The sequence below is a fragment of the Oryzias latipes genome, chromosome 15 (assembly GCF_053564925.1).
Source record: "Oryzias latipes strain Hd-rR chromosome 15, Olatipes_Hd-rR_3.1".
NCBI lineage: Eukaryota > Metazoa > Chordata > Actinopteri > Beloniformes > Adrianichthyidae > Oryzias > Oryzias latipes.
The window spans coordinates 5,444,486-5,470,993 of NC_136251.1; the positions used below are offsets into that span (position 1 = coordinate 5,444,486).

Sequence of the window (26,508 nt, forward strand, 5' to 3'; positions counted from 1 at the left end):
TGACAGCAGCTGCCCTGCCCCCCCAGCTGCTGCTCGTCACCTCTGATTCACTCCACCTGTTCACTTGAGTATATATTGCTGCCATGCAGCTCCACTCACTGCTGGAACGTCAAGTCTTCTGCCTGATTCCCAGCTTACTCATGCTTTGTGGTTTCAGTCTGTCTGCAAGCCTGCTTTTTGCTCCATGCTCTCAGATTGCCTGCCTGCCTGCCTGCCTGCCTGCCTGCCTGCCTGCCTGCCTGCCTGCCTGCCTGCCTGCCTGCCTGCCTGCCTGCCTGCCTGCCTGCCTGCCTGCCTGCCTGCCTGCCTGCCTGCCTGCCTCAAGCTTCCAACAATCAACCTACCTGCCTGCGACCTCCAGTTTCTCACTGCCAAGTCCTCTCTCAAGATACCAAGCAGTAAGACATTCCTCATCTACAAAACTCTGTGTTCACGGACTTCCTCATTCCTAGACCGGCTCTGGACTCTGCTCCGTTCCCCTCCTCTCATTCCTCATCACCCACAAGTCTGCCTCAGCTCCCTCTGGTGTCAAGTTTCAGCCATCATCCTGCCTGCTCTGGTCCTCAAATAAACTCTGAAGTTCTTACTCCTGGGTCTGTCATATTTTGTTGGTCCTCAAGACCTGGTCCTGACAGAAGTGGCTGATATCAAGAAGTCCTACCAATGGCTAGAAAGGGCTGGCCTACAGGACAGCACTGAAGCACTCATCCTGGCAGCTCAGGAACAAGCCCTGAGCCCCAGAGCAATAGAGGCTCAGATCTACCACACCAGACAAGACCCAAGGTGTAGACTGTGCAAAGAGGCGCCTGAAACAATCCATCACATAACTGCAGGGTGTAAGATGCTGGCAGGGAAAGCATACATGGAGCGCCAAAATCAAGTGGCTGGAATAATAGACAGGAAAATGTGTGCAGAGTATGGACTGAAAACCCCAAGGTCCAAATGGGAAACACCTCTGAAGCTGGTAGAGAATGAGAGGGCAAAGATCCTGTTGGACTTCCAGATCCAGACCGACAGGATGGTAATGGCGAACCAACCAGACATCGGAGCCTTAGTTGGCTCGGATCCATCGGGCAGGAATGTGGAGGTGTGCGGGGCAATTCAGGCCTCAATAAATACTCCAGTTGTGTCTTGATGTGCTGTGAGGTAGGTAGTGATTTTCTGATGACATACAGAATTTGCGCTGCTCAGTGTCTTTAAACACTCATGTGCAGTAACGTATGGATCAGAGGATGCTCAATTGGCCGTTCTGCATGTCAATCAAGTCATGTATTTCTTGGTGAGGATTTTGATTCGCTTGCGGATTTAAAAAAAAAGTATATTTGAATTTTTTGGGTTATTTACTTTGCTAGCCTGCGATCTACCCTCATGTCTTTGAATATCGAGCGGTCGATCGCAATCGACGTAATGAGCACCCCTGATATAAAACAAGCAAAAATGTTATAAAACAATAATAATAACAATAATTGGTAGCGGAGATGAAGATGTTTAGGTTCTCCTTAGGAGTGACCAGGTTAGACAGGATAAGGAACGAGTTCATCAGAGGGACGGCTCATGTTGCCTTTGTTAGCGACAAAGTCAGAGAAGCCAGACTGAGATGGTTTGGACTTGTTCAGAGGAGGGATAGTGGATATATTGGTAGAAGGATGTTGGAGATGGAGCTGCCTGGCAGGAGGGCAAGAGGACGGCCAAAGAGGAGATATATGGATGTCTCAACAGAGGACATGAAGTTGGCTAATGTTAGGGTAGAAGATGTCCATGACACAGTGAGGTGGAAAAGGATGCTTCGCTGTGGCGACCCCTGATGGGAAAAGCCGAAAGAAAAAGAAGAATAATAATAATTGATACTTTTTTTATCCAACAATGGGAAAATTCTTCTCCGCATTTTGACCCATCCCCTGGGGGGAACAGTAAGCTGCAGACTAACCGTGCTCGGGGGGGGGGGAAAGCTGGCTAGGGAAAGCAGGGATTGGTCCGCCAACTCTTCGGTTGTTGGGTGACCTGCTCTACTGCCTGAGCTAAACTGCCGCCCAAGCAAGACAAAATTATATAAACAACAAAAGTCCAAAAGGGAGTGAGAAGAAGAAAAAACTTATAAACTTTCACCCCCTTGCCTTAAATCATTACTTTCCTAAACCCAGTGCTCCCAACATCAAAGTCCAGTGCCCTAGCCAAGAGTATATATTTGGTTACAGCTGCACATGAAATTCTTATTTTCAAAATCACCCAAATAAATAACAAAATCTCATTTTATAAGCATGCAAATTTACAAATTCTAATGTTCTGTATTGTATTGTATTTGTACATATTTATCCATGATCATATTTCTGTATTCATACTTAAACTCTTATGTTTGGACATTGTTTAAAGCATTTACTGGTTCTTTTCCACAACTTCACTCCACAAATTGAAACACAAAATCTTTTTTTTTGTTTGTATGTGCTTTGTGTATGAGAAATGTTCGTTTTCCCTTGAAAGTGTATTTATCCTCTATTGTAATAAATAACCTTTGGATATTTATTGGTAATACATAGTTTCTGCCTTTAATATTATTTGAGCTGTACAATACTCTACTATATCATAACATTTTAGTAATTTTTATTGTATGAATAATTTGTTCGGTACTCAAGATAACTGACTGTCCATGATTCATATTGCTTTCTTTTGAAGTATTCAAAGTGAATGTAATGTTGTTTTAGATTTGTTCCCCCCAAACCTCTACACAAAAAGAAAAATATAGTAAAACCAATGTACAGAATAACGTAGAGTGATTTGTGGTCCAGAACCAGTTTGGCTTTATTCAACGCTGAGATACTTCTGGACAATTTATTTTTAAGTAACTAATATGTGCTTTCCAAGTCAGTTTACATCAATTACCATATTTTCTGGACTAGAAAGCGCACCTGTATCTTTTTGTTGTATTTAAAAAAAAAAGATGTACAAGCCACACCGGACTATAAGCCGCAGATATCTATGTTGAAAAATTAGATTTACTGTATTTACAGAACAATTTTGTACTGTAAATATACATGTCTGTACTGTAAAAAAAAATGCCCCTCTTACCATTCCGCAGGTGGTTTCTCACCCAAGTTTGGGTCCTCTACCAGAGTCCTGGGAGCTTGAAGGTCTGCACACATGTTCCTGTATAGTATTCCAGACCCTTGATTTTGGCGCTCCATGTATGCTTTTCCTGCCAGCATCTTACACTTTGCAGTTATGTGCTGGATTGTTTCAGGCGCCTCTTTGCACAGTCTACACCTTGGGTCTTGTCTGGTGTGGTAAATCTACACCTTGGGTCTTGTCTGGTGTGGTAGATCTACACCTTGGGTCTTGTCTGGTGTGGTAGATCTACACCTTGGGTCTTGTCTGGTGTGGTAGATCTACACCTTGGGTCTTGTCTGGTGTGGTAGATCTACACCTTGGGTCTTGTCTGGTGTGGTAAATCTACACCTTGGGTCTTGTCTGGTGTGGTAGATCTACATCTTGGGTCTTGTCTGGTGTGGTAGATCTACACCTTGGGTCTTGTCTGGTGTGGTAAATCTACACCTTGGGTCTTGTCTGGTGTGGTAAATCTGAGCCTCTATTGCTCTGGGGCTCAGGGCTTGTTCCTGAGCTGCCAGGATGAGTGCTTCAGTGCTGTCCTGTAGGCCAGCCCTTTCTAGCCATTGGTAGGACTTCTTGATATCAGCCACTTCAGTTATGGTCCGGTGGTACATCCCATGCAGGGGTTTGTCCTCCCATGAGGATCTGTCCTCCAGCACTGTATCCTCTGCTCTCCATTGCCTGAGACATTCACTGAGCACACTGTCATTTGGGGCCTTGAGCTTGATGTAATTATGCATTTTGGATGTTTCATCCTGGATAGTGGCTTCTACGCTCACTAGTCCTCGGCCTCCTTCCTTGCGGCTAGCATACAGTCTGAGGGTGCTGGATTTGGAATGGAACCCTCCATGCATGGTGAGTAGCTTTCGTGTTTTAACATCCGTGGTCTGTATATCTTCCTTTGGCCATTTTATTATTCCTCCAGAACGATTTTGTACTGTATATAGATAGATAGATGACTTTATTAATCCCACAATGGGGAAATTTCATTTATCTATCTATCTATCTATCTATCTATCTATCTATCTATCTATCTATCTATCTATCTATCTATCTATCTATCTATCTATCTATCTATCTATCTATCTATCTATCTATCTATCTATCTATCTATCTATCTATCTATCTATCTATCTATCTATCTATCTATCTATCTATCTATCTATCTATCTATCTATCTATCTATCTATCTATCTATCTATCTATCTATCTATCTATCTATCTATCTATCTATCTATCTATCTATCAAGTAGCTCACATGCCAAAAAAGAGTGGGCATCCCTGTTTTGATTTTGTCTTGTTTTGTCATATATACATTTGTTTTTTACTTGTCCAATATAACTATTTCTGAATTGAATTGAACACACAAACACACTTTTGCTCCAGAGCTAGGGGTGTTTGGCATATATGCACATCCATCTTTGCAAAAGTTTGAATGTTTTTTGTGGGAGAAACGCAGACACGCTGTTAAGGCCGACTTTAGGATCACGTCATGAAATGAGTAACACCCACAAGGAGAGAAAACTGGTTCCTCAGAGATCAAGTCGTCTTACTTCCCGGTTCTAGAATGAGCTGCAAAAATAACTAATATTTAATTTAAAAGATCGTTCTTTGGTGTGCCAAAGGTCATTATCATAGAAATGCCATAGAAATTTTTTTTTTATTGTTGCTTAGTGTACTCACAGCATCAATACCAGAAAGCTGCATGCCAATGTTGATGACCACAACCGTTAGCACCTGCCAACGCACCGTCTCATCCTGCAACAGTTTCAGGACAGACAGAGTTTCCACTGAAGACAAGGAGCGCTGCTCCTCCTGCATCTCTTCAATCTCTGCCTGAATGTTACATCTGGTTCTGTACCATTTTAGAGCTGAAAGGCAAAGGGTAGAAATGTGCAGCATAATATAGTGACTTACAACTTTGATTTAATGACCTGCAGTTAAAAGTAGGTAGGAAAAAGAAAAGTAAATTTCAGTTTTCAAATTAAACAAATTTGAAACCCCCTGTTTTTTTTAACAAAAAATTAAAGTTATTGAAATCCTACCATAAACAAAATCCTAGAGAACTGAAACAAAGCAATCATTTTCTTAACAAAACCAAAGATAAACTGCAAAAGCAGTGCAGAAAAGTAGACAATCCCATATGTTTAGACAGTAAACAGATTGGTTGAGATTATCAGTATGAGTAAGTGAATCAGAGTTACTACTAAATAGAAATAAAAATGTGATATTGCTGTTGTCCATCTGGGGAAGATTAGTTCTTTACAGTTGTATGTTTCAAAGAGAGATGATTATTTATAAAGAAAACATTGAAGACAAATGGTGGTCTTTTAGGATGAAGCCCAGTGTTCCTTATTTTTGTTCAGGCTGCAGTCTTTTAAGAAATTCTAAAAGTGGTTATGCAAAAGGGATGTTGCCACTTAAAGCACTTTACCCCTTGCATCGCTCAGAGTTAGGGTTAAAAGTTCCTAATGTTTTCTTGAATGATTTTAATGACAGCGATTATCACAACACAACCAATTTTTCTCGAGGTCAGGAAACTCTGCATTTTACAGGCATTGAACACTTCCATGCCTGAGAGCATAACAGCTTTGGGGTCAAATGCACAAAACAAATAATGTCATGTGACACATGGACAAAGTTAAATATGCAGTCCAGGGGTATTTGAGGACCGGAACTGAAAAACCTTGATCTAAACACCCATAGCTGCAAAGCATAAAGTACACTACAAACCTGTGATTGTGGCGTGGACGTTGTTCTTCTCAATCAGCAGGTATCTAGGGCTCTCTGGAAACCACGGCAACAGTATCAACTGGATGAAAGTGGGTACCACAACCACAGACAAAAAAAGTGGCCAGTGCTCCTCCTGCAATATTAATATCAATTTAATTACTGTGTATACTAAGGATACCAGACTGACAGAAGCATTTGAACACTGTGCAACATGTTTTCAAGAAGTGGGCAACTAGGATGTTTATTGAATTCTCCGATTGGTCCACCCCATTGGCTAATTGGAAAAAAAAACAATGCAAATAATACTTCAATTAGAAACAAAGACTATTTGAGAATGTTGTTGATACAAGGTTGTAAGTAGGTTTGTTATGTATAGCGTTGAAATTAGTGCACAATTAGAGATGGGCTGATATAATTTTTTCCAGTCGATTCGATAACCAATATTTCCCTGTAACTGTGCGCAATAGCCAATATTTGCCGATACCGTTACTTGAGTCTCTACAGTAACGCAAAATTTAGATTTCCTGTTTGTTTCTTTATTAGAAATGTACAACTTTTCTTTTACTGGACAATTCCATTGTACCTGTACTTTTTTAAAATACAGCAAAGGATCTCACAGGAACAAGTATTGCTTTAACATTTTCATATAAATATATCTGCTAGCATTCAGAGCATTTATTGAATGTTGGACATAACTGTAAACCATAAGCTCCCCATCATCAGGGATCTGTTAGGAACAACATGTATCTCTATCAAAAATAACATTGACCTGAAAACAGTCAATTACTGTCAGTGACTGTAAAAATAAGTTTCCGAATCTGTAAGGAACAAGTATACATTTCAAAAATAAAAAATTCCTGAAAACAGTCAGAAGGATATTGGTAGATTTTTAATATTGGACAGGTAAACTCAAATTATGCAAATATCACCCATTACTGATACTGGCACCAATATAGCGCCCATCCTTATGTACAATAGTCAAACTTCCATCAATTTCTGTATTAAAAAGTCCAAATTTTCAAATGGAAGTCATGGAGACTATTGCTACTATATGAAACCGGCCTCTGGTGATTGATTGACCAAATGCAGCATAGGTCATGTCATTGCTAAGCCACTTTCACAAGTGTCCATTACGGGTGTAACGGTATACGAAGTTGGACCGAACTGTTTCGGCATGGCAATTTCGCCAATTTTGTACCGAACTGAAAGAAAGATGATGTTTGCTGACAGTTTAAACTGCAAGCTATCACCTACGCGGAGGAACTCGGAAATCGAGCAGCTGCCAGAGAATTCAAGATGAATGAATCCATGGTTCACAAGTAGAGGAAGCTGGAAAACGCACTCTGACAAGTCAAGATGACGCAGCGGAGTTTCTGCGGAAATAAAGCGAGGTGGCCCGAGACCGACTTGACTGAAGGCAGTAACGCTTGCAGAGGAAATAAAAACGGAAAATTTTCAAGGAGGTCCATCTTGGTGCTTTAGTTTTTTGAAACGGTGCCATCTTTCCAACCAGGCGAGCAAATTCCAGCGGATGACAATGAAAAGCTTTCCATCTTCCGCTCCTTTTACTGTGAGGCAGCGCCGGGAGAGTAATGCCACACTTTGTGAATGGATGGTAGAAACTCGGGCTAACGCGTCTGCTTGAACTGCTTTCGAAGTGCAGAAAAGCCAGCATCATTCATGAGGAGCAGCATGGCAGCGAGCCTCTGTCAGCCTGTCCCAGGGCAGCTGAGGCTACAACAGTAGCTTACAATAATAGACACATTAGAAGAATTTTGAGCACCAAGAATTAGCGCAGATAAATCTAAGCCATTATTATTATTATTATTATTATTATTATTATTGGCAGGTCAGTGGTCAGCGTGGCTCTTTGACTCTCACAGTTAAAAATTTCAGCTCTTTGTGTCAAACTTGTTCGCCACCCCTGCCCTAGAGGGTTACCAAAGGAAGAGATACATTGGTTAACACACACAAACTCATTCCATGCACAGAGGTTTCCATCCCAGTTCCACCATCCAGAGACTGTACAATAGTCATAAGGAAGGAAGTTGAGGTAAGTGTGGGAACTGCTATCCAGGTTAAGTGGCTGATATTAACAAGTCCTACCAATGCTTAAAAATGATGGCCTAAAAACAACACAGAATCCCAATAATTAAAAAGTCAAAAGCCAGTCAGAGTAGCCAGTTTATGGTGAAATTAGTGTTTCTCCAGTTTACTACAGTGTATCATGGTCTGCAAGCAGTATCAGAAACCAAACATCCCTATGGAGTGTCAGATTATTTTATCAAGATCCTCTACCCCCAAATGAAATCAAATCAAATCAAATCAAATTGTAGTTTATTTTCATATGTACAGGTTTTACACTGGCATACGGAATGTCGCTCCAGTACAAACAATAGATTATTGTTAGATGACAGTTTCAATTACCTTTCCAAGAAGTTCATGGAGACCAAGGATTTGAGCAGAAAAGACTCCAGTACCAATAAAAATACTGGGAACGAGACCCAAGAATCCCCTCAAGTTCTTTGGTGCTATTTCACCAAGGTACATGGGTACAACACTGAGAGAAATACCTGCAGGAACAAATGAGAAAAGACCCAACATTGGTACGATCAGCTGGAATTCAGTAGAAAATTGTGGGACCTAGTTTTCTTTATTGTTATTTTTCACATCTAATGGCATCTTATGTGTATATTACGTAAAGGACAAAATACTAGTAATTAATTCATAAAATGACTGTGCTAAGTGCCTGATTCCATTTATTTCTAGTATATCTTTTTTGACATATGATACAATTTAATGAATTAGCAGCCTGCTGAAAAAAAGTGAGTTATTGTGGTAGAGATAAAGACTTTGTGAAATTAAAAAAATGTAATGGTGGAGGACAGACTACAAATCTTCACTAGCTAAACAAAACTTATTAGACTTAAACGAGTGACAAACAGATCACTGAGAATAAAAAAAGCGTCCTCTTTTAAACTGAAGCAGGGGTGCACAAAGATAACAGGCCCAGGAAACACTGGGTTCAGTTTAGGTACATAGTTTAAACTGCATTGCACGTGACTCATTACACCAGTGGGTGTGGTCATATTGAAGACTTTTAAAAAAATCAATCCATTAATTAAAACTTTATTGAAGCGGAGAAATCCTTTTTTTTAGCAGTTTACAACAATGAAAGCTAAATAAATTAGTTGATAAAATAAAACTTAGACTTAGCTGTGCAGTGACTGAGGAGTTTTACAAGTAATGGTCAAGACTGTACACTTCTCCACAATGCACTGATTAAAGATTTTCTTTTTGGGGAGACTTGCAATTGCACTCCACATGAAAGATAAATGTGCATTTTCACTTTGTGTCCTGGGATTTTGATTTCCTTACCAGAGTGGATTCCAGTTATAAAGCGACCAATGATGACCATCTCAGGTGAACCACAAATCCTACTGAAGCCCATCAAGGCACCAGCAATAAACACCAGCACCGCAGTGTTTACCACTGTACCTTTTCTACAAATTCAGAAAAGCATTTAAACACTGTCAGTCATTCCTAATATAAATAATCGGAAAAACTCTGGTTTTTATGTAATTTAGGGTTTACTTGACAGAAACTCATTCTTCCAAACTGGGTTTGAATCAGTTGCTGAACATTGCAGAGGCAGGAATTTCATCTAATTTTTAATGTGATAGAATTCGAATATCTTGAAAATTCAGCAAAATCTTAGCAAGAATGGTATTGGTAACACTGTTGGTGTCTACTTTTCAAGAGCTGGGGAAGCTGGTCATAGTATGTGTAAAACAAAAACAAAAAATTCATCATGCTATTTTTGTATGATTGGATTTTTATCCACGCTGAGCAAGATTAGGACTTTACCTAAACACAAGAATATTATGTTTGTCCAGATGTTTTGACCAATGCAGTACCCATTTTTTTATTTCTTCTTTGTTAACATCATGCTACTTGAGGTCTATCATAACATCTTGCTAAAGATGTTTCACAATCTTGATCCATGCACTTTGTGTAAACAAGTTTTACCTGCCAAAGTGAGTGACCAGCATGCCAACAACGAGCGAACCGATGAGACCTCCGACAGCAAAGACAGACACAGTGAGAGAGTACATGACAGTTAGCGTCTCCCCGCTGAGTCCTGTTCCATTACGACTCAGAACGGTCTTATTGTAGAAGTCCTTAATGTACTGAGAAGAGGAAGAGAGAAAGAGGGTGAAAACAGGAACATTGAACACTGTCTGAAGTCAGACTGAGAGTTAAGCTAAATCCATACTAGGGACTCTGATAGAGTGAATTCCTTGGCATTCTGACTAAAAAAAAGACTATAAAACTTCTAGACTTTGTTTAATTTTCTTGTGTTTATAAGGGTACTTTACCTACTCCACAGTCCTTTATCTGTGCTGTGACCCACTACAGCGAAAAAAACGTTGTTAACCTCATTAGTTCAATGCTTTTTCACCTTGTAAAAGACACTGTGTTTATTTAAACTTTACAGTCTAATTACAGAGCATTTCTTCTCAATAATACAATTTTATTTCCATGTGTGTCATTTACAACTTATACTCTTTTCACTGGACCAAAAAAAAAAGTTTAACTGTTCAGAAACCTTCAATTCTATTTAAAGTTCCACCCTGCTTCTTTCTTCTACCTGTCCAAGTGTTTTAAACTGTGATGGCATGTGGTTGCCCTTTGCATGTGCGTTTAATCAACTTTTAGGAGTGTATTGGTCTCTTTAATTCAAACCTTCATTTGTGAAAAGAAACTCTCTTTAAGTTCTTGCACAAACATTTTCATTTCAGCTCAGTAACAGTAACCACCAAATAGTTCATATCAATTTATTTTTATTCAATTAAGCCGAAACAATTTTGAATTATAAACAGTGATTAGTTGAAAATTTGTGGAACTTTTTCCTGTTTTTATTTTACCTAAAATTTTACCTAAAATTGTGCGTATTGTAAAATGGGCAACAAATATATACATAACAGCTCCAAAATACTCAAAATGATTCCTTCTTTATCTCTGCTCCCTGTAACCTCGCTATTCCCCTTGAATGTGAATTTTTTGCTTGTATGGTTTTTCTTTATTGTCATTTTGTTTTGTGTTTCTGTGCAGGCTGGCTGTGACCCCGCCCATCCACCTGTGCTAATGTAAAGCAGTCACAGCTGCCTACACTCTGCTAATCAGCCACATCATATTTAAGAGGCTCTCCTTGAGCCTTCTGTGTCGGCTTGTTCTGTGTTCAAGTGGTTCTTCCTTGGTTTTACAGTTTGTTATGGAAGGGCCTGTAGAAGGCTACACTTAAGCCTTTCAGAGTAAACTTTATACATATATATATTACGCTTGGGACATTAAAGATCAGAAGCAGTGCTTTTAAGAGGGAAGGTACTCACCAGTTCCGGCACTTTTAAAAATGGCTCTTTATAAAACCACAAGACCTCTACTCAAACTTAAATCATTATTACCATTTTTTAGAAGAGAAAGACATAATTATCATAAATAATTGGATTTTTCTGCGCTCACTCGCGAACCCGAATCCACCCAGACAGGCAACGGTAATTGATTCCTTGCGCTGACAGCACGCCCTATGTTTCTGTGACCATTGCTACAATACATTGTCACTGGACAGAGAGGGTGTGACGTCACCCATAGTAAATGCGGCTATCGCAAAATGAGGCCCAATCTCTTGACAGTGATTGACCGAGTCGGTCTGGGTCATGTTTTTAGGGCAACTACAGTCACCAATCATGAGTAAGCTTGTTGGTAGTCCACACCCCTCTTTCCACTGAAAGTGTTTCCACAACCCTGAACATCTACTGTGTTCCTTGATGGTCCTCTGCTCAGTCTACACCTTCACCTTGTGCAGCATCTCCCTCTTCCCTTGTATTTTCTCCTTTCAGTGTCATTTTCCACACTTCTGAACTTCTTCACATCCTCACAAAGTCTCCTGTAACCCCTAGCCATCAGATTAACTGTGAACACCTGGCCTCGCCTTTATTTTGAAAGGGTAATTGTGTATATAAGCTCCAGGTCAGTGGGTGCACTTCCTGCTTGCTTCTTCCTACTTCCTTACTTCCTGCTGGCTGCTTCCTGCTCTGAGCTCTCAGCTGTTGCTGCTGCTGCTGCTGTGGCCACACCAGGACGCCTAAAACACCTTCTTGAGACATATTTGGAAACCTCAAATTTTCCATTTCATTAAAACCAAAGAGACCTGCTCATCGGTGAGTTTTTGCGGTCGCGCCACCGAAAACAGAAAAAAGCTTCATCATAGTCACAGAGCTAAGCTAATGCTGCCTCACCTTTGAGACTTTGTTTTATTTAATGGTTCTTGTTTGGTTGTTTTAATTTAGTCGGCTGAATTCAAGCCGAAGCATTTTTAAGTCGCTTTCCTCCTTTTGTGTTAATTGAACATTTTGAACTGTTTTATTTACTTTTATTTCCATGATGCCAAAATGGCCACTGTCTTTGAATTAGATAATGGAATGAAAAACCACGTTGCGCAACATTTGAAATTTGAAAGTTTAATTTGTTTAAAATTATTCTACTTTGATAATGGGATAAAATTAATTTGTAACTTCAGAGTACATTTTTGATTTAAAACTTTTATCCACTTACCTTGAACCTTGATATGGAATTGTTTGACTTGTGTACACACTTCGAATTCTATTTGAAACAGCTATTTGATTTTTGATAAGAATATTGGTTCTCTTGTTTTTACTTTCTACAATGATGATTAATCTGATCTATTTCAGTATACCCAGTGAAATGACTGGTTTGTTTTTGTTCAATTCTTGATTTGTTTTTTCTGACCCTTTCTAGGTCAGGTTTTTTGTTATGTATGCTTTGATCTACAACTTGATGGCGAGCTACCCAAATCTGAGATCCTGATACTTCCACCCTCAATAACTCCTCAGCTGCAGCAAACCTCAACTACATCCCAACCAATAGACTTTTGGAAACCACTCAATAGGACTCAGACCCATATCCCGGTTCCTTTTGTTGTTGTTGTTTTTTTTTGTATTGTTTAAATGTCTATTTTCTGTTAATACAATCGATTGCATTTTACTTTCATCGCTGTCTTGTTTTCATTTACACACCTTGGGCTCCCTGAGACGAACTCTGAGTAATGCGCCTAGTCACATAATCTGAGAAGCGTTACACTCCTGATCTGCTTAGTTCAGATGAAACACCTAGAACCATGATCACATTTGCTGTAGCTGTCCAGTCTTTTGGAAGACCTTCCTGAGCTCCCAAACCCTGTCTCAACTCCTCTCTGAAAGCTGCACATCACTCTTCTTTTTTTTTACTTTTACCACTTGATCATTTGCTCTGGTTCTCTTCATCTTCCACACCACCATCATTTGCTGTCTGGCTTCACTTTCTGAGCCTCAACTTTGCAGATCTCATTCAAGTTACAATGTCTGCATTTTGTCATTTGAAATCAATATAATTAACTTGTGTGCTCATCCTTCCACTCTGAAAGGTTAAGCTATAGATAGATAGAAACCTTTACTTCACCAGCAAAACATTCAGAACAATTTCTTATTTACAATGTTGGCCTGAAAATGCTAAAAACACTTAAAGGAGAGGGAAGGTTTTAGACATATTAAATTACTGATCAAGAAAACATTTACACGACTCTTTAAAAATGTCCTTTACTCTGCGTTTAAAAGCGGAGAGTGGAATCAGAGTTTCCAAATGCTCTCTTTTCTGGAAAATGTGTTCATCACTGTCATTTCCATTATTTCGTCAAAGTCCACCACCAACTGTCCTTTAGCATTCCTGTCCTGAATGCCAAACTAACCCAACACTTCCTGATTACCCCTGTTTACATCAACCACATGTGTCTGCACCAATCATCAATCTTACCCTGACAACATTGAATATCTTCTGATGGAACACTGGCTGTCACCTATGGGTGTGCATTTGTTCTCTGGATTTGACCCATCCCCTCTGGGAATGGTGGGCTGCAGTCGAGGAGCATTCAGAATCATTTTAGTGGTTTGCTACCCAGTTTGAACATTCAGTGCCTCATTTCAAGCCGGGAGTCTTTGACCTGACCATGAATTTGAACCCGCAACCCTCAAGTCATACACTACCACTAGGTCGCTGAGCTTTGCTAATGCATTGATCATTTGTAACTGATGGTCTCTTACAATGGCAGGGGAGTTGACCACAGCAAGATTGTATCCATAAAGCATAGAGCTTCCAAAGGATGTAAGAAATGCCACTGCTAACAAAGAGCCAGTGAGGTGCTGCAAGCAGAAGATAAAAATATGTTAGGAAAATTACAATACAGACATACGTACACAAATACATTCATACATTTCATTCAGAAAGTTTGCGTTTTATTACATTTATGTTATTTAACAATGTATGCACTGAAAGAGCTTTGGTAGAGTTTGTAGCATCGTAAATCAAAGGAGGGTTGGCTGTAACCAGATGCATGGGTGCCTCTGCTTAACCCTATTTGAACTGAATGCCCTTTAAAATCACTTCCCACTACTTCTGTACAAATTGTATGTAAATGCCAGGACAATTTGAGCCCACATTTCTACCAAACATTTTTTTTTAAATTCTAATGCTAGTAATTATGCTAATTGTTGTGATAAACAACCAGCTCAGCTGCACTTTTGTGTTTTGATAGATCATCTTGAAGTTTTTACTGTTTGCAAAAATAAAAAGCCTGCTAAAATTTAGGACAACTGATTTTGTTTACATGACAATAGTACCATTAGTTAAACTGAAAACAATTTTAATGGTCAAAAAGACCTTCATTTTTGCACTTTAGCCTTTAACCTATTTAAAACATAATAGTTAATGCTTATGTAGTAAATTCTCATAAGTGTATTAGGGCATTGTTGTAATTCCTCAATGTTTCCATGAGTAAGATAGGATGTTGTATTGCGATCTGGCAATTTCTGACTGAAATAATGTCATCACACTACCACAAGGATAATTTAATCCATGTATTTTCTAAACCCACCAAATCCCTTTCAGGGTCACTGGGTTGCTGGAGCCTATCCCAGCTAGTTTTAAGTGACGGTGGGGTACACCCTGGACAAGTCGCCAGTATATTGCAAGGCCACACAACCACATACATTCCCACCGTGGGACAATTTAGAATCATCAATCAAGCTCTATGAAGTATGTTTCTGGACTGTGAGAGGAACCTGAAGAAAAAACCGGCACATGCACGAGCAGAACATGCAAATTCCACACAGACAGGATCTAGCCAGGATTTGAATACCAGAGCCGTCTCAGTGTGAGATGAGAGTGCTAACCACTACAACCATGTTTTTGAAGACAGCAATAATAATTTCACATTGGTCAACCAAAAGAAGGTTGAACTGCGCACAACACATGGCATGTATGACTACTACTATAAACAAACATTACAAAACTAAGTAACTGAACAAGTACGTATCCTGACATAACAATGCATCAATCAATCAATTCAATCAAACTTTTATTTCAGACTCAGGTGGTCCATAGGAAGAAAAGACATTCTGAATACATAGAAAAGCACAGCTGCTAACCACTTCAAAAGGATTAAGGGAAACCTTAAATATTGTGAGGAAAATCCAGTCTAACAAATAAGGAGACAAAGACTTTAGCAAAGAACTGTGTATTAGAAAACAGCAAACAAATTCCCTAGTATCGAGAAAAATCAGTAATAGTATCTTGCAGTTAGTTACTTTGGACTTACCGATGTGATTTTCTTTGGTGATGGAATCAAAACCTCTTCGGCCATTATCAAATGTGTTTTTAGTCCTCAAAAGACAGCAGGATTCTCTGCATTACAATGAAAGCCAGTAGTAGCAGGCGTGGTCACGTATTCTCCAAGACATAGACAGCAAATCCCGGGATAGTTCATGTGCGAGAATAGGCCTCTCTTCCACCAGGCAGCAATTCGCTTGCCCTGATAACAGGCACACACAGTGCCATCACATGATGGCGAGCAGCGTGACACAGTGGGAGAGGAGCTTGCTGTAAGCAATTAAGTTTAACTGAATTTACAGAGACAGAGAAGAGGCAAGTGAAAAGAGAAGTGATAGACCAATAAAAAGAGTAGTGTAAAGTAAAAAAAAGGAATTATTTAGGACAGTGGAAATAAAAAAGCAGCAAACAGAAGAGAAAGTAAAGTATAACTTAGACAAAGGAGGGTAAAAAGGTTAAAATTGTTTGAGACTGAAAATGTATGAACAAAGAAGTAATGAAGAGGAAAGTAAGAGTGAAAGTGAAGGTTCGGCTTTTAATCATGAGATTTAAAAGAGATTAGAGCAAAGCAGACTGCAGTGAGGGAGAACATTTTACATGAACTGACAGAAACCCGAAAAGATCTGAAGAAATGCATGAAAGTTTCTCTAATAAAAAGATTATAAATATAAAGGTTTTGGGAGGCTGGCTAAAGCGATCGCTTGCCTACATTGTGGTTTTGACTGACCTATCTCACTGATGCAGTGGGAATATTATTTTGGAGATATTTGTAGAAAGTCCCCAAAGCAGTAATGTTGATCATGTGCTCATAATTTTGTGGTAACTGAAATAAGCAAAGCTGTGTTTGTTGCTGGATTGTAACCACCTGCCCAGCATTACACTTCTTAATCCTTTGATTACTTCCACTGCCAAAGAATGAAAGGTTGGTTTTGTTCACAAATCCTGCACTTTGACACCAACATTTTTGCTGCTCTCAGCATACATTTGCTTCACAACTGACCTGCAACTGATTAATACTTTCAAAAAATCATCCAAGCCCGTCCTTGTCACAGACTGGTCATGTGGGATGCAGAATACAGAAAACTGGGCTGGAACGTAAGACTGATATAGAAAGTCAAAGCATGGCCACTTCATGAAGCAAAGGGAGAAATACAAAAGGATCAGAAAACCAGAAAAGCTGAAAATAAGATCATTATCTAAAAATTGTGTAAGTATACCTAAAATAGTATCTTTTAACATTAACAAAAGAAAACAGCAATATAAATCCACTTTCAACAAATATTTACTTTATTTTGCCACACAGAAACCCTGTTCTAGTCTAAAACAGAAAAACTTAAAGTGCCTAAAATAAAAAAATATGTCAGTCATTATTTAAAACAGAAACATTTTGACCAACTGAACCATTTGATGCTGAGAAAAATAATTCAATCAATAAATTGATCCGAAACCTTAACACAGCAGCACCAATATATTTAACGTTTTATTCTGAACAAATAACATTGTGCTGATTTTTTTCTCAATCTACTATGAGCACGTTTTGTGGAGCACAGCTTTTCAAAGCGAGGTTTGAAGCATGATGGTACAACTCTGCTCATAGTTTATAGACATAGTTTATATAGATGCAACAGGTTCCATTGTGAGCAAAGCTAAAGGCCAAACTTCACCCTACTATGTGTATGAGGTTGTTGTTCTTAGGTATCCTAACAAAGGTTCCTCCCCAGTCCCAGTAGCCACATATTTAACCAGTGATCACACAACCTTAACTGTGTCATACTTTCTGGGCTCACTGGTCACGGACTTGATTAAAATACATAGTAGACAAGTCAGTGATGCTAATCTGTAACGGGTCCATTGTTCTTCTCCAGTCACTGTCCTATAATTTCTGTGGCTTGAGTCTACAGGAACTGCTAACAAGATATTTCACATTAGTTATTTGACAGGCAAAGGAGCATGCAGTCGAGATGCCACTAGTGCACCACTACTTCAGTCATGTCATGAAAAATTCTAAAGAAAGCAGAAAGCAGTGAGTGTTTGCGGCATTGCCTGCACAGAGTTTTAAGTTCCCCCCTGGGTAATGTTTTTAGCACGTATTAGCCTAATACTAACCCCTTCCTCGCGGTCCTTGCAGCTAAGAAATAAGCACTGACCGCACAGATTTAAAAAATTATGAGCGAGCAGGCCCTTAATAATAATCATGACAGTAAAAAAAGCACATATAGAAGATGCGTGTTGGTCCAAACGGCAAACTTTTAGCATGGCGAATCTGCTAGAGGTGCTGATGGGGCACCAGCTGTCCTCAAACAGCAAAATCAGCGCAGAAAAGCACATTTAGGAGATAGTCTCCTACAGCTTTGCGCTGATTTTGCAATGCCGCAATGAGCATCTTTGATGTAAATATGTGGGAATTACATCGGCCTTTATTTTGTCTGGACACCACTGGAATCACAAATCCATATGATGGTTTAGAGTTTCTCAAATCTGCGTAGTAGATCCGGGGGGAAGTTTCGACAAACGGACCGCGGAAGGCAGAAATGCTGCTACACTGTAAAAAATAAAGTAGTCTTTACAGTAAAACGCTGGCAGCTGTGGTTGCCAGAATGGTACCGTAAAATTACGGTAAAACATTTTTTCATTTTTACGGTAAGAACATATTTTTGTTGTTGATTTCACGATAAACTGTTGTACAGGCAATATTTCACTTCAGGAAAAAAATGTTTTTACTTGAAGAAAAATCAATGTTTCACCCTAAAATGAACAAGAAAAAAATAGATAAAATAAAGCAACCAAATTTTTCGCAATTATAATATGCGCGTATAAGTCTTAACTTTTCTCCTAACTTTTCTCCTAACTCTCTCCTAACACTTCCAATGAGTCTTAGTTGCCATGGGCAGGGCAAAGTCCCGGGTCCCCACAACATTGTTTACAAAATTGCTGAAGCCCTGTTTAAACTGCAGCTATCAGCTACATGGATTGATGGATTTTTAGATGCTGTTTCATGACTAAAAACTAAAAATTAAATCAGAACTAACTCAGATTTGCTCCTGCTGCATTTATTAAACACACACTGAGTGTTTGTGTGTGTGCTTAAGCCGTCTCTGGTGTCAATTTAGCGCCTACAGAATTGCGCAGCAAAACCGTAAAACTGGGCATCAAAACCCCAAATCTGAGAATCAAAATGCATAAATTGAGAACCAAAACCTATAATTTGCAACCAAAAGCTATAACCCAAAGCACAATCATATTTCTCAGTTGCCGATTTGTTTTCTCGCCATTCTGAAATCCTGTTTTTGAGTTGCAGTTTTATTTTGAAATTGTATTTTTGAGTTGCCGATTTGTTTTCTCGCCATTCTGAAATCCTGTTTTTGACTTGCAGTTTTATTTTGAAATTGTATTTTTGAGTCGCGCTTTTATTTTTATTTGTTTTGATTCTAAAACCTGTCGACACGTAAAAAAAGCGACACGTCAGTCAAGGGGAGGGGAGGCGGGACATCTCCACATCCAGAAGGTTATCGGCTACCGAATGACTCCGAGTCTTACGTCAACATACCAGTTTCAAAGGGTGAGTCCTTCACGTTTTTCAAATATTTTACTATATTAAACGATCAAACGTGTACTTTATGAAACTGGAGGACGCTAGCAAAGTAAGATGAGGAGTTCCACCACTAGCTGCTAGTGAAAAAAGATGTTAGAAAGTTAGATGTTGCATGACAAACTATCACCATTGTTCTCCTGTGTTAGCATGCTAGCTAGCTCAATGCTAAAAGGGGGTTTCCATCTCTTTTCATGCCTTGTATGGTTTATACAAAGTTGATTTGTCAAACCTGGGAATAATTGCCAGTGAATGCTGCACAATTCTTTAGGCGCTAAATTGACACCATACATCTCTTCGCCAGCACCTGTGTAGAAAGGAAGAAAGCAGACGCACCTGCGTGAAGAACAAGGAGGGAGGTCAGGCGCTGAGCGCAAGTGAGTCTGTCATCGTGCATTCAGTTTGTGCTGCCCAGTTAGGGAACAGTGAAAAAAAAGGTTTCCTCTGAAATAACAGTGACTGGTTCTTTAATTAACCCACTCTGGATGCTCTAAGGGTCCGAATAGGGCGTTAACATGCCAGCACCTCAACACCCGCTGCGCCTTTTGTATGTGTCAAAGACTGAAAAATCCCCCGTAACTGAGACCACACCCTATGACCCGATGTGCCCTGTGGTCGTGAAACTATGGTAGTTCATTTTACCCCACTCTCAAATTCCTGCAAAAAACACATTTCACAGCAACTGCACATTAACATTAAGCCTTAAAAACCTGTGCTTTTGTCAGTCGCACTCATATTGTGAATGAGAAAAATAAGAACCCCATGCCGAGCATGGGGCCCTGAGGCACTGGCCTTCTCTGTCTCCACCATGGCTCCACCTTCATCTCCCCTTAATTTTATTTTTTACTTTTTGTTTCAGGGTTGTGCTCGTGGATGGAGCTGTCTGGAAATCACAGCAGGTAAGTATGGGTCAAATTATGACATTATTTTGGATCCAAATCTTTAAGTGGGTAAGTATAGGGCCTTATGGGTCCAAAAGGGTTAGGCTTAGGGCAAAGAAATCATCCGGCTAGGGTTAGGGGACCAAACCCATCTGGTTAGGGTCAGAGGCCAGGACCAGGGACAGTTAAATGAAGATGGTTCAATGAAGGTCAAACAGCCATGGTTAAGCCCAAAGAAATTGACAGTCAAAATTAAACATTCCGATTATGCGACTCTTTGGTTCCCTCTGCTGGATAAAAAAGAAAAAGAAAGAGAAATGGACCTGATTGGTTTACACATTAAGTCCCTTTTGTGGATAGAGAGGGAAAGACACAGGTTGCGAGCCGTCTTTTGTGCTGGAGCTGCACTGAAAAAAAAAAAACAGATGTAAATGCATGTTGATCCCTCTGTATTTTCCCTCCCTCCAAAGCAGATTAAGGGGGAATTATTTTAACCAGGAACTCCAGTATTGCAGAACTGTCAACGCTGTGTCTGCAGTCCAGTCCACATTGTTCTGGCCTGTTTCAACAGAATCACCTGAAAGAGGGATTAAACAGTTCCAAAACATGTTCATTCAAATAGTCCAGCACAGCTTTTTGTCGTGGTGGCAGGCGAGGTGAGTAGTCGATTGCAGGGACCACAATTTTGGCATCTGGGAAAAGTTCTTCTGCCACTCTAACAGTTTGGAACATTGCCAACACTGGGACATCCCTGTCATGATGAGTCCTCTGGTGGATGCCGAATGACAATAAAAGAGTCTTTGGTTCGGTGTGGAAGGTGGCGTTCTTCAGCAGGAATTCAGCGTGGTGCCATGTAGCTTGAGGAAAGCTGTCAATCTGGATATGGTCAGACTTGAAAGATGGAAGTCTGCCAATATCAGAATCTCCCACAATGACCGTCTCCCGATGTATGTGGAGATGCCAGTCTATATATATGCTTGGAGTGATGGCATGCCGTGTTGGGGTGCATACCTGCACAGCTGCTGCAGAGAATGCTGCAGGTCCTGCTAGGGCGGAGTGAGGGGCTTCTGTCTTTTGTTGCTGGAATGCACACTGGTCCTCTGTGAGCTGCAACTCCGGGATGGGAGAGGGTTCTGCTACAGGGATGGCCTCCCCTTGTGATGGGGGAGGAGTCAGAAGAGAAGGATGAGGAGATGTGGGGGGCGAACCTTCAGTGTCACTCATCTCTGTGAATTGAAGCAGAGGTGAGCCGTCCCGCTCTGTGTTCTTCCTCTTGGTCTTCCTAGGAGCACATTTTCGTGTTTCTGCTGGGCTCTGTGGCCTTGTAAAAAGGGGGGGCTGGACTGCTGGTGAAGATGATGTAGCCAGCTCCAGGCTCAGGTCTTTCTCTGGTTCTTCTGTCACTTCTGAAAAAGAGGGAGGAGGAGAGGGGGGGGCCGGTTCTCTTAGTTTGGTGGAGAGCATTCTCTGGCAGCGGTCCAGGGTTTCCTGTTTCAGACGCATGCCCAGATGTCTCTTGGCCCAGCAGGTGGCGATCTCAAAGGGTCCTCTCCAACCTTTTGTGGAAAACTGGGAAAGTGTGTTCAGCTCCACGTCGATAATGTTTTGATAATGTTCTCTGAGAATCAAAATGGTGGTGTAGGTCCAGTTTTTTGCATTTCCCTCTATTAAAGTTTGTATTTGTGAATTAGGGGAAGCTGGTTTAATAATGGTTGTCAGATTTTGGCTTAGTCTATGTAAAGATGGCTGATAATCCTCCTTGGACACATTGTTGAGATGATGCACTGCTTTAATGATTCTATTAATGACACACACCTTTTGGGGGAAGTCTGTGTCATCTGACTGCAGTCTATGTGGGGGCGCTCTGGCTGCGTCTCTCCATTTTGTGACCCAGTGGCCGCCATGTTGGTCTGCGGGTCTGGCTCTGCGTCGGGGCCTCTGAGCACGTAGAAACTCCTCATCGTCAGGGTCAAAGCGCCAGTGATCGGACGCTGGCGGTGTGCTGCGGCGTCGTGCGTGTTCTTCAGGGAGGAAACCGGGCTCCCTCCTCAGCTGCGGGTCCTCTCTGGCCATCTCAGCATAGGAGCGTCGACTGCTCCGGTCTGGACCACATACAAACATGCTCCTTTCTCGCTCGCACACGCGGCCTCCTCTGCTGCCTCTCCTGGACTGGACCAGAATCCAGTTATTTTCATGGGGCCTCGGTGGCATATTGGCTCAAAATGCTCTTTCTGACTTAGCTGTTTGGATCTTCATGCAAAAATAAGATGGAGGTCGACAAGTGGTTTTCACCGATGAATTTCGGTTTATTAACGGAGTGTTCAGGCAAAAAAAATTATAAATATATACAAGCCGAAGTTGCAAGTGATTGCAACTCGTGTGCAAGTCGTGAAGCTAATGGTGTTTGACTGTTTTAGGCATTATGGAGAATTTCTGTTAAAATAACAAGTCCTTTAGAGTATGATTATGTATTTTTTCCAAAGAAATAATGTACTAATTACAATTTTTACCAGTGAACTCATTAACAGGAGCTTTAAGTCAAAACAACAATTTTAAACAGTTTTATAGTTTACTAGATTTTCCTGTCGTGGTTTTACAGTTTTTTACTGTTAAATATACCAATTTTTTTACAGTGTTTTTACAAGTCCTGAGAAGCTGTGCCATCTCCTTTTTTTAGGTAGAAAATGCAAAGCATTTTGAAGTATAAATTTTTCATTTGAATTTTGAGTCATTTGATGCAGTTACATTTGAAAATTAAAAAGCATTTCTGTCAATCCCTTTTAATTGTCAAATTAGACATTTCTAAATGAATTTTGCTACACATTTACCAGAGAACTTTTTGAAAATGAAATGTCAAATACCATTTTCATTATCATTTTAATGAAGTGACAGAATAATCAATGTTGAAGAAGAAACTGAAAAAGCATTTTGGAGGATTGCTTTTACATTTTAATTTTGAGTCAACAAACGCAGCTTCATTTTGAAAATGAAAAAGCATTTCTGGTTTTCACTTATATTTTTAATTATGCTGCACAAACGCTTCCATATATTATACGCTTCAAAACTCAAAAAGCATTATGTAGGCCCTTTAAGCTTTGAATTGCATGATGCTGTCAGCTCATTGAATGGGTCTGGATTCTTTCATGTAAAAAGTCTTCTAGCTGTTTCTCTTAACCTGTTACAATGCTGAATTTATCAGCAGAAGCAAGACTAGTTTTAATAAAATTGAAAACCCTATTTTTTTATTTATTGAAAATAAGAAGAAAAACAATTGGCGATTGGTTTTTACTCTTTAATTTTTTACTCTTTATAAATTAAATTTTTTTTAATGTTGATGACAACAGAAGATCATTATCTTCTATTTGAAATAAGTCTAGGTATCCTGACTATAACAGTCATATTGTACTGCTCTCCTTTAATAGTTAATTGCATTTTGATTTGTTCCAACTTCCTCAGGAATCATGGAAGTAAATAGTATTCTTGATTGATTTATGTTATAGTTACCGATACGTGACATTGCTTAAAGCATGATATCCAATTGTGTTTATATCAGGGTTCTTCACATCAAAATGCTATTCTTGTGTTGCGTATCTTGTTTCATCTGTCTCTTAATCAGGATTCTGTGTTGGTGGCTCTCTGGGTCATGGCTAAACTGCAGAAATGATTTGTTAGTGATACATAATGACCACATGTGATATAAATGCAGCACATATGAAAAGTAAGTAAGAACGTAAGTACATCTTTATTTATACAGCACTTTTCTCAGAGAACGACTCTCACAAAGTGCTTAACAATGTTAAACAATATAAAATCAGAGAAAAAACACAGAATGGCACACAGAGTCTAAAGCAGGTAAAACCCAATAAAACACACTCAGGCATATACGTAAACAAACAAACAAAAGTGAACATAAGTAAAAGTCGGCTAAAATCTCTCCTAAATAAATACCTCTTAACTTGAGTTTTCAAACACTCGACTGAGTTAATGTGGCGCAGAGACAGAGGGAGGTCATTCCAAAGTCTGGGAGTGACTGTCTGGTCTTCGCCAGTTTTTAAAATGAGTTTTTGGAACACATACAAGATCTTTATCAGTGGACCTCAAGGAGGGAAGGGAGTTAGGAGGTTAGAAATATAGTTTGGGGTTTGTCCATCCAAGGCTCTAAACACCTAAAATAAAAATCTTAAAATCCATTCTAAATTTAATAGGAAGCCAATGTAGTGATAAAAGCAGAGGGGTGGCATGAGTGAGCTTATTGGTTCCAGTTAAAAGCCTTGCTGCAGCGTTTTGGAGATGTTTAAGAGACTTTTTTTAAAACAAGTAAAAAGAGAATTGCAGTAGTCTAAACAAGAGATAAAAGCATGGATGATTAGCTCCAGATCAAACTGGAGTTTAGCCACATTCCTCAGGTGAGGAAAACAGTTTTTAACTAGGAGCTTTGAATGAGAGTCTAGAGACATAGATTTCTCAAACCAGACACCAAGATTCCTGAGACAGAACTGTGACCAGCACAAAAACTGATGGAAATTCATGCTGGCCACATTTAATACATGCAGCCAAGATGGCACATCGCTGCATCTCCCGCACGTATTTTTAGTGCATCCAAGGTTGTATATTGTTGTCGGCTGTATGTATGCTGTCACGCACTTTGTTGTGTGAAATGTGTTCTCTGTGTTTGATCCATCCCCTGGGGGAGCAGTGAGCTGCAAAAACAGCCGTGCTCAGGAACCATTTGGTTTATTAACCACAATCGTAATCCTAATCTTGACCCTTCCTCTGGGTCTGTGCGCCAAGAAACAAGTTTGGGGTTGGCCACACGTATTTAGAGAATTAAATGCAAATAAACACTTAAAACTTTTTAAATAGATATAATATAGAGCTGAAGTCACCAAAGTAGTCAAAGACTGACATTGAACCTGACCATTCATGTAGCACCTCTCTCCATTTACAAATGTTGGAGGTGTTTCCTGACAGCAAGATCATCATCCGAGCTGTTTTACGCTCAACTCTTCTTTATCCTTGTCTAACCCTTGTGCTATCCTAGGTACTTTAACGTTGGGAGTTGGGTCATCTAGACCCACTAGACAGTGCTCTGAACCTTTTTTCTTCAATGATTTGTGATCTTCACTGGTGTCCATGGATTACATGAAATCTTTCCACCTTTATCCACCTTTGTCATGGTAGGGAGAACACGTCAATGTAAGGGTGGGGTCAGAGGATGGCTCAAGGGTCATACAGTTCAGTGCCCAGATTACTTCTCCTTTTCTCTTTCTGTTTTACAGTGCATTACTGCCACCTACTGGTTCCTTCTGTTATCCTGAGTTTCTGATCTTTGTGGCTTCTGCTTTTAACATTAATGCTCTCATCCATGTTATACAATAAGCTGGTACATCTGTAGATTATTTAAGGTTTTATGAAAACTGAAATCTATATACTGATTTTAATAATGGAAACATCAATGTAAATATTTGAAATGAAAAGAAATTAGCCAACATGTTGGAAATGAAAGGCCTGTAGATGGTCTGTGGCATAAACCATCCATGTTGTTTTTTGTACAATAAGCATGTTTATGAGTTGCTCTAAAGTGGTTTCAGGTCTTTCTTGCTGCTCCATAGAATAAAACTGTTGCAAAAACAAATCATAAGAAAAGGTAAACACAAACACCATCGTTCTTTCAAAAGACCACAGAAGAACTGCAAAATAAATCTTTTTAAAAAAAACCTTTGAAAGCCTTCCTATGTTTCAGTTACTAATATCCACTGGTTTATATTAATCACCTCTCTCTCACTTTTTTATTCTTTGTTATTCTTCTCCCTCATGACTTTATGCTTCATTACCTTTAGCTGCACAGTGTTTAGCTGTAATCCAGCCCCTCAGTGCTTCTGTGTGTTGTTGAGTTCATGAGTACAACCACTGTTGAACCTAATATTTGTTTATTCCCCCCCCCCCACACACACACACACAACAAAAGCTAAACTTGTGGTAAATTCTGAGTTAAATGTTGGAGTTGGTTGTCAAACAGTTTGTTTCTTACACTGAAACTGAAAGAATGAGATGCTTTTTTATCTTTATAAGTCAAAGCAATTTTTTTATGCTAGAGTTTGGAGCTTGGAGGCTATTAGTTGGTTCAAAATCAAACATTGTAATGTTTTAGGTTCTGGGTAGAGCCTCCCCCTCTCTTCCAAGCTTAGCCCATGTGTTAGCTGGGGGGAAACGTTGATGAAAAAGTCTCTTCAAGCTGGTTGTCCCACTGTCACAGGATTCATGTTTAGGCGGTCAAAACACTTTCAACAGAGCTTCTGTAGCAAGAAGAGAATATTTAAACTAAAAACATGCATTTCTTTTTTAAAACAGGAATGCAGCGTTGAGGACATTTTATATTCTGAATATTGGTATTTTATACAATAAAATGCTAAACACATAAAGAGATGCCCATTTCTTATTGAATTTTCAGGTAATAACAAATTATTCTTGAAAAGTATTTTA

General features: G+C 39.6%; 1 protein-coding gene and 1 long non-coding RNA gene across 2 annotated transcripts in view; one reads left to right on the forward strand and one right to left on the reverse strand.

Moving 5' to 3' along the window:
- Positions 1-16,065, reverse strand: part of slc2a15a (solute carrier family 2 member 15a) — a 28,585-nt gene extending 12,520 nt beyond the window's left edge. The window contains exons 1-7 of the mRNA XM_004076895.4: positions 15,545-16,065; positions 13,992-14,090; positions 9,865-10,025; positions 9,214-9,338; positions 8,263-8,408; positions 5,836-5,968; positions 4,786-4,973 (exon numbers count right to left, since the gene is read on the reverse strand). Coding sequence (XP_004076943.1) covers positions 4,786-4,973; positions 5,836-5,968; positions 8,263-8,408; positions 9,214-9,338; positions 9,865-10,025; positions 13,992-14,090; positions 15,545-15,589 — 897 coding nt within the window. The 5' untranslated portion in view covers positions 15,590-16,065. The remainder of the gene's footprint in view (positions 1-4,785; positions 4,974-5,835; positions 5,969-8,262; positions 8,409-9,213; positions 9,339-9,864; positions 10,026-13,991; positions 14,091-15,544) is intronic.
- Positions 16,066-18,655: 2,590 nt separating this feature from the next.
- LOC144984181 (uncharacterized) overlaps positions 18,656-26,508 on the forward strand; it is a 37,065-nt gene continuing 29,212 nt past the window's right edge. The window contains exons 1-2 of the long non-coding RNA XR_013647880.1: positions 18,656-19,521; positions 20,004-20,043. This is a non-coding gene — a long non-coding RNA (uncharacterized LOC144984181). The remainder of the gene's footprint in view (positions 19,522-20,003; positions 20,044-26,508) is intronic.